This window comes from Oncorhynchus clarkii, chromosome 28, assembly GCF_045791955.1.
Source record: "Oncorhynchus clarkii lewisi isolate Uvic-CL-2024 chromosome 28, UVic_Ocla_1.0, whole genome shotgun sequence".
NCBI classification, from domain to species: Eukaryota; Metazoa; Chordata; class Actinopteri; order Salmoniformes; family Salmonidae; genus Oncorhynchus; species Oncorhynchus clarkii.
In genome coordinates, this window is record NC_092174.1 from 24847734 (window position 1) to 24861054 (window position 13321).

Below are 13321 nucleotides of genomic sequence, written 5' to 3' on the forward strand. Positions count from 1 at the left end.
ACGCTGAATCAATTATGCATCACTCTGAATGAAACCAACGCACCACATATTGATGAGGACTACTGAAGTACAAGGTTGCACGATCCTACGCATTATCACTGCTCATCAGAACCAAATGTTGAGCTGATTGCATTAACTTAACTTTGACACGGAGGAATGTCAGACAATGAATCACTAAGATTTTATCGGAGAAGAATGATAGAGAACATTCCAATGTTGCTTTAGAAAAATACACACTTTGAAGTTTGTGTGTGTGTGTGTATTTCTGCTGGTGAGGTTAATTATCATGGTCCATTTGATGAGGGAAAAGCCCTTTAGCCTGCTGTTTAACTTCTCTGCAGACACCATTTCCCTGCATTGTCCTTTGACTGTCTTTTACACAAAACACTGGACATCAGCATGTTGCCAAAGTCATGGCAGGGCCGACTGGGCCAAAATATTCTGCCAAGATTTGAATTTTCAATTCAGTTTAAATTCTCTTCCGAGATATCCAGACTGAGTGAGTAATTATATTATATTGTGAAAAGGTTACTTTCTGGAGAAGAAGATAAGCTATGTTACTGCTGCATACAGTGGATAAAGTTGTATATAAATCAGTATGTAAAAGTATGTGGAAATAAAATAAATTCTGGCACTACTTTTGTGCTTAATGGAGAGTCAATGAAAAAACAAAGTAGTTTGAGTCTCTAACACTAGAGGGCGAGCAGTAGCTTGGTCCAACCTTCATGTGTTCTGCAGCTTGCTTTCCACATTACGTTGTCAAGGTTAAAAAAGGTCATATCAGACCAGCCCTACATCTGTTTAATTTGGGCCTGTCCTGTACATGCTCTGCATACATTATAGCTACAATACTGTATGGTGCATAACGGCATAAACAGGCACATTTCAAGGTTTCACTGGATGGCATGGCTCTATCTCTCTGTATAACGCTTACTTAGTTCTGTGGGCTGTCTGTCTCTGTTGTGTTGGAATAACCATGAGACTATAACCATGTAATCCTTGAGGGCTTGATAATAAGCATTCACAGTAAACACATTGGCTGAGTGATCTATTATGCCTTTAAATCAGGATTTGGGTTTCTATGATTATGTTTAAATTCAATAGGCAATTGAAGTGCTAGTTAGGTTTCAATATGTTTTATGTGTGGTCCTCTTGTTTGATAGTAATGGCTGTCTAATGGGAAAAGTAATACGGCTTGGAATGCATACGGAGATAGAGTCATTGCCTTAGCGACCGCCGTCTACAATATGTAAATGTGGTGCTCTAATAATGTCAACTGATACGTAACAGTTCCTGGTTGGTGGGTGCTGTGTTAGCTTCAGTTTCTATTGGCAGATGAAAGGGCAGGGCGTAACTATAACAACTCACCACTGAGCCATGTAGCGTCGGGGTCGTGCACGTGAAGATCTCCTCCGAAGACGTCCTCAATGGTGACTTTCTTCTTGAGGGCAAGGCTATCATCTGCAACTGCCAGTGGAATATATCAACAAAACAAAAGTGGAAGAAGTCATAGAATTAATCAGGTACAAGAATATGATACTGTTATGTTTCAATTCTCTTTCACATAAAAAAAGGGACCTGGCCACCTTTGTTACCTGGTGACGGTCACTTTTCCTGCAAAAAGTTGCAGGGAGTCATAAAAATAGGGTAGGAGACATCTGTCAGAGTCTGACTATTATGCACTGTCTCTGTCTCTGGAGATAGTAGGACTGTAATTCCCATATCACAGGCACAGTGATTAAGGAAATGTTACAAAGAAGAAAGAGACACTTGAGACACTCCATTGATCCGCCAGCATCAACTCACAACAGCATGGCCAGTTTTTCCAGGCAGCCGTAACTCCCTCTAGCTGCACAGGGTAAACAGCTGAGACCGGTCAAGGTAGACAGCAGCGCTAGAGGGTTGAGTTACATAGAGAGACTGTGTGTGTGTGTGTGTGTGTGTGTGTGTGTGTGTGTGTGTGTGTGTGTGTGTGTGTGTGTGTGTGTGTGTGTGTGTGTGTGTATATGCCCCTTCAACCCCATATGGGAGCTTTACATATTTATCTTCTACATTCACCTGTCAGTTTATTCAGGAAAAGACATTAGAGTACCATCAGTAAGAGATTCTAGAAGGGATGTATGTGATGTATGTGTGTAGAGTACCATCAGTAAGAGATTCTAGAAGGGATGTATGTGATGTATGTATGTAGAGTACCATCAGTAAGAGATTCTAGAAGGGATGTATGTGATGTATGTGTGTAGAGTACCATCAGTAAGAGATTCTAGAAGGGATGTATGTGATGTATGTATGTAGAGTACCATCAGTAAGAGATTCTAGAAGGGATGTATGTGATGTATGTGTGTAGAGTACCATCAGTAAGAGATTCTAGAAGGGATGTATGTGATGTATGTGTGTAGAGTACCATCAGTAAGAGATTCTAGAAGGGATGTATGTGATGTATGTGTGTAGAGTACCATCAGTAAGAGATTCTAGAAGGGATGTATGTGATGTATGTGTGTAGAGTACCATCAGTAAGAGATTCTAGAAGGGATGTATGTGATGTATGTGTGTAGAGTACCATCAGTAAGAGATTCTAGAAGGGATGTATGTGATGTATGTGTATAGAGTACCATCAGTAAGAGATTCTAGAAGGGATGTATGTGATGTATGTATGTAGAGTACCATCAGTAAGAGATTCTAGAAGGGATGTATGTGATGTATGTGTGTAGAGTACCATCAGTAAGAGATTCTAGAAGGGATGTATGTGATGTATGTATGTGTCAGTGCCAGTAAGTAGCTTTTGCAGAGAATTGAGAGAACTAAAAATAACACATTTAAAAATGTAACTACATATATACAGTACCTTTGCAAGTCTCTGAATTTGCAAATGATCTTCATCTGTTGGTAAAAGACCATTGAGAGGGATTCCCAACATGAGGCAAACAGCACCTCTGATGCACTGGCAATTGTAAAAATGACTAGAGCTATTACTGCATAATAATCTTCATTAAACAAGACTGAATGACATTTTACATTAAAGCCCCATTACCTAGTGAGAGGATGACCTCACTTCGTCCTTCTGAAAAACCAATATGCAATCTCCAAGCTGACACATCTCAACATCTCTACTCCTGTCTGTCTTTGAATGAATGGGTTTAGGAAATTAAATTACCTACTGGGCTGTCTGCTAGCAAGGCCAATTGCAATCTCTAACTAGAAGTTTTCTTTTGGTGGCCTGACTCAGGTACTTATGTACTGTAGGATCTTAATTTGACCAGTTTCTCACAGCAGAACAATAATCCAGCAGCAACAGGAAATGTGAATTATTATGTGGATTATAATGAATGGAAATATTTGTAGGGATTGATACATCTTTAGTTAGGGCAAATCAAGTCAGATATTTTAAAGTGGAAATTACAAACTTTAGAAGCCTTTTTTTAACCTTGTCTACACCACAAATGAGCATTTTCTGCTATGCAGTGTAATAGGTGTTAATAAGTGTAATGTAATAAGTGTAATGTAGTGTGATGCAGCATTGTGTGTTACATACTTGGGGTGAGCAGGATGACAGAGGTGACGATCAGAGACAAGATGATGCAGATGACCAGCAGGGCGATGACTATCCCCTTCCAGTTCCTCTGTGGAGGGGCACTGCCCACCAGGTCCTGCAACACAAACACACACAAAAGTTAATAGAGGTCAATGGGGAGAATGAAGGGGAGGCGATGAGTACGGTTACATACACACAATACAGTGATTATTGTGGATAATCAGATTAACATAGTTCTATTAAAACGTTGACATGCTTTGCAAGAATAACGATTACCCTAATAATCCCATTTACATGGACACATCTGAAATCAGGCTACCCGATGGCACTAAATACAGACCCGTTTACATGGATACACATCTGAAATCAGGCTACCTGATGGCACTAAATACAGAACATTGCCAATCAAAATAAATGTTCTACCACAGCGAACATATTATTTTTGGGAAGCATATTTGATTTTTAATTTGTATAAAGTTTGTATGTGAAAACTACTTCTAAGACGCATCCATTCAGTCGTTCCGAACTCACTTCACTCACGATAAAGAGGGAGGCTCGCTCGGCTGGTGCTTGCACATGCGCAGATCATATACGATTAAGGTGTTTACATGTCCTAATAATTCTAAAGATTGCTCAGAAAACAAGTTGTTTTAATCTGCGTATGTTTACTTCGATGTTGACCTTACACCGATTAAGGTAAGCAGAGTAAGGTGTTTACATGACTATTGCATAATCTGCCTACTGCCATAATTAGTTTAATGTCAAATTATTACTGTGCATGTAAATGTACTCACTGACTGCGTTTGTGCTACTACTGCAACACTCCTGTGATAGGCTCCCAGCCACACAGCTGTTGAAAGAACCTAGAGGGAATCTAAGTGACAGAATAAGCTCTGATGGGGGAATTGACAGGAAAAACCAGGAATACGCTGAAGACAGTTCCTTATGTTAAAATGTGCTGCGTTGGGAGATCCAGAACACCTGAGCATATCCCCAGAGTCTTTCACACCTTTACACCGTTCCCTTCCCTTCCCACTCTTTCTGTAGGACAGATCACCATCCTGCAGCTTCTACAGTCATTCTACCTCCTCTAGTATTGTATTACAGTACCCCATGGTCCTAGTGCTCAGGATGAGTCACTTTGCAGCCTCTTTGCCTGGGTTGAGTGGCGTATGTACTATGTGCTCTTGCTCCATGCAGAACGAGAGAGAGAAATGATGAGCCTCTCCTGTCCTTTCCTCAGAGACAAACAAATGATAGACAGTCTATCAACCCTAATACTATACACACATACAATCAATTGCACATGACATACAAAACCTAACTATATCCCTATGGAGGTGCAGTGGCTGTATTGGTTACCCGATAAGACTGACAATCGAATGTAAACTGAGGCAGATAATTCACTGCACACCATCTCAGTTCAGAGTGTAGAGGGATGAGTGTCCTATAGGTGAATCAGGGTTAAGACTTTGCTCTATCTGTTGGTATCCCAGGCTGATTCTAGCCTGGTTCCAGTCTAGACTACTTCCAGAGGCATGACAACTGAGTTGGCTAAAGCACTTAAGAGGTCTGGAAGTAGGCTAAACTGATTAATGCAAATATCTCTGTATGGTGTCTCCTCATTAGGGTCTATGTCCCTCTCCCCTCCACTGAGCTCTGAGCAGTGGCTGGAGCACAGCATGTCACTGTGGGCACATAGAGATCAGGCTTAATTGGCAACAAGGTAATCAACAATAATAATATGGATCAGTGTTGCTCTATATCTTTCTGTTGAGGCCGTGGTGCGTGGCAGTGGTGCGTAGTACGTGGTGGTGGTGGTGCGTGGTGACTCATGCGTGTGTGTGTGTCAACACCAGCAGGTGCATATATTATTGCAATAGAGGCATCTCCCTCATATTAAACTGATAATGAGATAAGGGTCTGAGATAGAGGAAATGAATATTCCTGTGTTATCACCTCCTAATGGAAAAACCCCAACACTGTGGGTTCATCGGGGAATCACTGTCTGCTGCCCTCTGACCTCCACAAGGAATAAACCATTTTAGTCTATTGAAAGACCAAATTTCAGAGAAAACAAGCACTCATTAAGATCAGGTGAAGCGAATTAGTGTGCGCGGCCAACTCACCTGAACACACTTAACAGGACAGCGGATAGAGAGAGTTTTGTTGATGCTGAGAACGGAATGTATATGTTTGTAAATAACAATCTTAGAACATTCTCAGAATGTTGAAGTTTTAATGAACATTTTTCTTAATGTTCTGAGAACGGAATGTATGTTTTTTTTTCTTCTTTATTACTTTCCCCTAACCATTCTACCCTAATTGGAGTAAACTAATGGACAACAATACTTAGACTTCTACTTCCAGCTTATACATACTATATACATTTTACATTAGTTATCTTTTTTTAGGTTCACCCTTCACCTACCCATCCATCTCTGAAAACCATCCAGTTTGTATTTCTACTTGCCATATATTTTTAAAATGTGCTGAACCTTTCTTTTCTGATACTTTCTACAGATTATAAATAAAGATGACAATTTTTACTAAGAGCATTATTATATAATTGATCGATTAACTAGTTTTGGGTAAATGTGATTTTTTTTATCCATTCCTGAACCTGTGACCAAAAACAAGCTACTAATGACTCGGTCTCTTTGAAGCAAAATTTATAGAGATGGGGTGTTTGTATCCCCCTTATACAGTGGGGCAAAAAAGTATTTAGTCAGTCACCAATTGTGCAAGTTCTCCCACTTAAAAAGATGAGAGAGGCCTGTAATTTTCATCATAGTTAAAGTGTACCTATGATAGACAAAGTGAGGGAAAAAAATCCAGAAAATCATATTGTAGGATTTTTAATGAATTTATTTGCAAATTATGGTGGAAAATAAGTATTTGGTAACCTACAAACAAGCAAGATTTCTGGCTCTCACAGACCTGTAACTTAATCTTTAAGATGCTCCTCTGTCCTCCACTCGTTACCTGTATTAATGGCACCTGTTTGAACTTGTTATCAGTATAAAAGACACCTGTCCACAACCTCCACAAAACTTGAGTGTTTTCTATCCAAATCGACTAATTATATGCATATCCTACCTTCCTAGCTTCATATCCTAGCTTCTATCCTAGTTTACTTTGGGCACACATTTCATCCGGACATGAAAATACTGCCCCCTATCCCGAAGAGGTTTTAAGAGGGATAGGCTCTTTAAGAAGAGCTCTCCAATAGGTGTACCAAAACATTCAAAGGCCATTTTCTCAAAAGTGAGGTTACAAGTTTGTCAACTTTCAAAGCAGAATTACTTTCCCATTGTTCCTCAACTGTAGTGTATGATATACCATTTTCTAGTTTTGAGCCTCTACTTTAATCCAATGTAAAGAACACAATTTCAAATGTTGCTACATATGACTGAATCGAGCGGGTCGGTCACATATAAGGTCCCACAGCTGACAGTGCATGTCAGATCAAAAACCAAGCCATGATGTTGAAGGAATTGTCCGTAGAGCTCTGAGACAGGATTGTGTCGAGGCACAGATCTGGAGAAGGGTACCAAAGAATGTCTGCGGCATTGAAGGTCCCCAAGAACACAGTGGCCTCCATTATTCTTAAATGGAAGAAGTTTGAAACCACCAAGACTCTTCCTAGAGCTGGCCACCCGGCCAAACTGAGCAATCGGGGGAGAAGGGCCTTGGTCAGGGAGATGACCAAGAACACGGTGGTCATTCTGACAGAGCTCCCAAGTTCCTCTGTGTAGATGGGAGAACCTTCCAGAAGGACAACCATCTCTGCAGCTCTCCACCAATCAGGGCATTATGGTAGAGTGACAGAAGCTACTCTTCAGTAAAAGGCACATAGCAGCCCGCTTGGAGTTTGCCAAAAGGCACCTAAAGGACACTCAGACCATGAGAAACAAGATTATCTGGTCTGATGAAAGCAAGATTGAACTCTTTGGCCTGAATGCCAAGTGTCACGTCTGGAGGAAACCAGGCACCGCTCATCACCTGGCCAATACCATCCCTACAGTGAAGCATGGTGGTGACAGCATCATGCTGTGGGGATGTTTTTCAGCGGCAAGGACTGGGAAACTAGATCGAGGGAAATATGAACAGAGCAAAGTAGAGAGACATCCTTGATGAAAACCATCTCCTGAGTACTCAGGACCTCAGGGCGAAGGTTCACCTTCCAACAGGACAACAACCCTAAGCACACAGCCAAGACAGCGCAGGAGTGGCTTTGGGACAAGTTCTGGAGAGACCTGAAAATAGCTATGCAGCGATGCTCCCCATTCAATCTGACAGAGCTTGAGAGGATCTGCAGAGAAGAATGGGAGAAACTCGCCAAATATACTGTAGGTGTGCCAAGCTTCAATAAAGTACTGAGTAAAGGGTCTGAATACTTATGTAAAAGTGATATTTCAGTTTGAAATGTTTTATACATTTGCAAAAATGTCTAAAAAACAGTTTTTTCTTTGTCATTATTGGGTATTGTGTGTAGATGAGGGGGAAACGATTCAGTCTATTTTAGAATAAGGCTGTATGGAGAGAAACAAAATGGTGCAGTTTGAGGCCTTGTGGCCCGCGTAACTCAGTTGGTCGAGCATGGCGCTTGGAGTGGCAGGGTTATGGGTTTGATTCCCACAGGGTACCAGTATGACAATATATGCAGTCACTACTGTAAGTCGCTGTGGATAAGAGAGTCTGCTAAATGACTAAAATGTAAAGGTAATGTGGTGGAGAGTGAGATGTGGGTCTGGGCAGGTGTGATGTAGTTGCCGTTTGTATGTGTATGTCTGTATAAAAAAATACAAAATAATCTTACAAAAAAATTAAAAAAGGAAAAATGAAAGCTTGCAACAACCATGTGATTATTCATTATGAGTAGGAATTATTTTATTTATTTTGTTTCCATTGTTCATTGTAACCACAATGTCACAAATAATTGAACACACACACACACACACACACGAGCAGATTATTAAAGACATTTTCAACCTGTTAAAGACAATCAGAAAGAAAGTTGGTACTTATTTATTTTGATCCAAAGCCATGAATGAGTGAATCACTCAGCTTTATGCTGACAAATATAGTTTTATGCTATATGATAGCCTACTAAATAGGCTAAGCCTAACTAATATATTAAAGTGCCTAAATAAACTAAAACATTTCATAAATAAAATAAATTAATTAAGTAGCTCAGGTCTTGAAAACATGGTCAACCTTTTTCCGCTTCCTATCCTCGCCGGACTCTTTCATTCAGTTTCTTCTTCACATCAGCAAATAAGGACTCTGTGTTTCAGAAATTCACTTTATATAGAGGGGCAATCAAGCCAGTTTGCTATTTAGAATTCTTTCTTTCTGTTTTTAGAGGGAGAGAAACCAAAAGCTCACCGTGCCTGGTAACAGGGTTGCAGCTGGCTTCTCTCTGAAACCACAAATCCATCTGTAGGTGACGCCACACAATTACCAGGCGGATAGTAGGCCTCTTGAAGCGATAGAGGAAATCAACAAGATCCACAAGTATTCTTTCACAATAACTAGTCTTACTGTATGTTATCTGCAGTTTTGAGCTGCACTGTCCCACTCCATGGTGGATAACACCCACTCTTCGTTTATGTAATGGGCTTCAAGGCACAAGTATCCAAATTTTCGAAAATTGTCAGTCCACATGTCAAGTGTAATTGCACATTCTATTTACCCAAGCTCTCTCAACTACGGGACCACCCACCAGAATTTTTTTTGTTGTTGCCTGATGCAGGACTCTAGTGCCAGAGGAGAGAGACTCTCGGACTGAAACATTCACATCTTAATTTATTTACAAAAGGATAGTCTAATAGGTGTGAAAAATCTCCCAATTTGTACCACAGTTTAGACTACTGATAGATCAGCATTCTAACTCCCACTTGTGACAGTGTTGCACAATGAAAGAATGGCGTAATTTACCACCATCTACAACAAACTGCTGCAGCATGAGCTCAAAACTTTAAATTGAGAAACCACTGTATACTATCCCTAACATCAGTACCCCGTAGCAACGGATGTGGGATGCATACACGCACACACCCTACCCCCACAAACACCTCTACCCCTCACACACACACACACACACACACACACACACACACACACACACACACACACACACACACACACACACACACACACGTCCCCCATTGACCCTTCTTCCCAGGTACCTCTGTGCAGTCAAATTTGACTTGTCACTTAAAACTGTCACAATGTTTTACTGATGCACAATTGAAAGCATCCTGTCGGGTTGTATCACCACCTGGTATGGCAACTGCACCGCCTGCAACAGCAAGGCTCTCCAGAGGATGGTGCGGTCTGCCCAACGCATTACCGGGGCCAAACTACAGCTTCTATCTCAAGGCCATCAGACTGTTAAACAGCCATCACTAGCACATTATAGGCTGCTGCCTATAGGCATAGACTAGGAATCCCTGGCCACTTTAAGGAATGGAACACTAGTCACTTTAAAAATGTTTACATATCTGGCATTACTCATCTCATGTGTATATACTGTTTTCTATACTATTCTAATGTATCTTATTCAGTTCCGCTCTGACATCACTTGTCCATATGTAAACGTCCTCTCACTGTCAACTGCGTTTACTTACAGCAAACTTAACGTGTAAATATGTGTATGAACATAACAAGATTCAACAACGGAGACAAACTGAACAAGATCCACAGACATGTGACTAACAGAAATGGAATAGTGTGTCCCTGAACAAAGCGAGGGGTCAAAATCAAAAGTAACAGTCAGTATCTGTTGTGGCCACCAGCTGCATTAAGTAAGACAGTGCATCGCCTCCTCATGGACTGCACCAGATTTGCCAGTTCTTGCTGTGAGATGTTACCCCACTCTTCCACCAAGGCACCTGCAAGTTCCCGGACATTTCTGGGGGGGAATGGCCCTAGCCCTCACCCTTCGATCCAACAGGTCCCAGATGTGCTCAATGGGATTGAGATCCGGGCTCTTCGCTGGCCATGGCAGAACACTGACATTCCTGTCTTGCAGGAAATCATGCACAGAACGAGCAGTATGGCTAGTGGCTTTGTCATGCTGGAGGGACATGTCAGGATGAGCCTGCAGGAAGGGTACCACATGAGGGAGGAAGATATCTTCCCTGTAACGCACAGCGTTGAGATTGCCTGCAATGACAACAAGCTCAGTCCAATGATGCTTTGACACACCGCCCCAGACCATGGCGAACCCTCTACCTCCAAATCGATCCCGCTCCAGAGTATCACCCTTGGTGAGACAAAACCGCAACTTGTCAGTGAAGAGCACCTTTTGGCAGTCCTGTCTGGTCCAGCGACGGTGGGTTTGTGCCCATAGGCGACGTTGTTGCCAGTGATGTCTGGTGTCTGGTGATGTCTGGTGAGGACCTGCCTCTCTCAGCCTCTTGTGGAGAGTCTGAGCACTGATGGAATTATTGTGCGTTCCTGGTGTAACTCGGGCAGTTGTTGTTGCCATCCTGTACCTGTCCCGCCACTGCAAGGACGATCGGCTGTCCATCCTGTCTCCCTGTAGCGCTGTCTTCGGCGTCTCACAGTATGTACATTGCAACATCTGGCCACATCTGCAGTCCTCATGCCTCCTTGCAGCATGTCTAAGGCACGTTCCCGCAGATGAGCAGGGACCCTGGGCATCTTTCATTTGGTGTTTTTCAGAGTCAGTTGAAAGGCCTCTTTGGTGTCCTAAGTTTTCATAACTGAGACCTTAATTGTTTAAGCCCTTTACAATGTTTAAACCCTTTACAATGAAGATCTGTGAAGTTATTTAGATTTTTACCAATTATCTTTGAAAGACAGGGTCCTGAAAAAGGGACGTTTCTTTTTTTGCTGCGTTTATATAGTCTTAATTAATTCCTACTTAGATTTGTGTGTATTTGGTATATTTTTATTTTACCTTTATTTAACTAGGCGAGTCAGTTAAGAACAAATTGTTATTTTCAATGACAGCTGTGTTGACTAGTTCAAGTAGGCCTACGCTCAATTAGTCATTTACTGATTTTAGTCGATCGATTTCCACGCTGGTTGTGAAAAGCATAGGTCATCTGTGTCTGGTTCTCAATGTTTTCCGTGGTTGGCTACTCTCCGACATGTTTTGGCGTTGACTGCATTGGTAGTATTTGTCAATAAACTTCTCTAGCCTTGTTGTTTTGAGTTGTTATCCAGCTTGGATATTATTGCCCAGGAGTGAGCTGATCAGCGTTGGCATAATGTGCTACTATTTAGTTGGTTTTGGGGACATCGTATCCTACGTTTTCTTCACAAGGCATTCAGCACTGCCATCTTCAGTTCACCATTAATGTTTTTAAATAACCTTCTCTGAACGTTACAAAAGTTATCTTAACGCTCTCGTAAACATTTTGAAAACACGTTATGCTGAAGTACTGAAATTTCCACAGAAGAACATTGTTTCTTAATATTCTTGGGACAATTTGAAAACATGAATTTAAATAGAACCATGAGGAAACATTATGCTGAAGTTCTTCCCACAGAAGAATGTTGTTTGTCAACATTCTCTGAAATATTTGAGAACATTCCCATTGTTAAACCAGTTGGAGAACGATCCTAAAAAACAATACCAAAATAAAAATGAAATGTAACCATGTTTGAACTTTTAGGAAACGTTCTGATAAAGCAATGAAATAGGTACCAAGAAAATAATGTTTTTTTTTGTCAAGTTCCTTAAATGTGCTGAGAATGATCCAAAGCCAAGCAACTATCCTGCATCATTCCCAGAAGGTTATATGCAAAATAACCATAGGACAACCACACTCTCACCAAGCTCTAAGAAACATTTGGTTCTCAGAATGTTATGTGCTAGCTGGGGAGTCTTCTCCTCCTTTCCAGTCTATTCCTTCGCTTTATGTTATCAACATGCTCACAGTAGGGCTGTTCAACATGGGTTTGGGGCGGGATGCTCACAGTAGGGCTGTTCAACATGGGTTTGGGGCGGGATGCTCACAGTAGGGCTGTTCAACATGGGTTTGGGGCGGGATGCTCACAGTAGGGCTGTTCAACATGGGTTTGGGGCGGGATGCTCACAGTAGGGCTGTTCAACATGGGTTTGGGGCGGGATGCTCACAGTAGGGCTGTTCAACATGGGTTTGGGGCGGGATGCTCACAGTAGGGCTGTTCAACATGGGTATGGGGCGGGATACTCACAGTAGGGCTGTTCAACATGGGTTTGGGGCAGGCCTGTATGAGCCTTTGAGAAGTAAACAAAATTGCAAGTATTTCAGAAACATCCCTACACCTTACTTCCTAATCAAAATACACAGTTATCTTTATACAAGTTGCCAACACTACATCATCTTAGAACAGAGACTATTTATATCTCTTTTGTTTGTTTGTGTGTTTCTCAGTTCCTGTAGCAACTTGTGTGTCGGCCAAAAGTTCCTTAGTTCATCGTTTCACCAACACCTGCCAGCTGCTGGTGTTATCTGAACCACCCACCTGGTTACTGCTAGCTACTGTCAGTCCCCTCCATATCTCATCCTCTAGCAACAATAGAACAAACGCTGCTGTGACAATAGGTGAATTTAGGCCCATTGCCTCCACATAAAACATACCAGGTTGTTTGTGTTTGTAGCCTGCAGACACACAGTACCTGTACTGAATATAAAGGACCAAATGATTTGTGTTCATACTCCTTCATGCACTGAAAGAGTCAAATTGGATGGAAAAACATAAATGAATAATATATGCCATTTAGCAGTCACTTTTATCCAAAGTGACTTACAGTCAATTGTGCAT

At 41.5% G+C, this 13321-nt stretch overlaps 1 protein-coding gene across 4 annotated transcripts in view; it reads right to left on the reverse strand.

Annotated features, from left to right (window-relative positions):
- LOC139387220 (A-type potassium channel modulatory protein DPP6-like) overlaps positions 1–13321 on the reverse strand; it is a 218379-nt gene that overhangs the window by 38646 nt on the left and 166412 nt on the right. For 3 of the 4 annotated variants that reach the window (XR_011629140.1, XM_071133298.1, XM_071133299.1), the window contains exons 2-3: positions 3533–3647; positions 1369–1467 (exon numbers count right to left, since the gene is read on the reverse strand). The exons of the other annotated variant lie outside the window; for it this stretch is intronic. Coding sequence is in view for 2 of the 3 variants with exons in the window: in XM_071133298.1 (XP_070989399.1) it covers positions 1369–1467; positions 3533–3647 (214 nt within the window). In the remaining variant the exon portion in view is untranslated. The remainder of the gene's footprint in view (positions 1–1368; positions 1468–3532; positions 3648–13321) is intronic. 4 annotated transcript variants of the gene reach the window in all.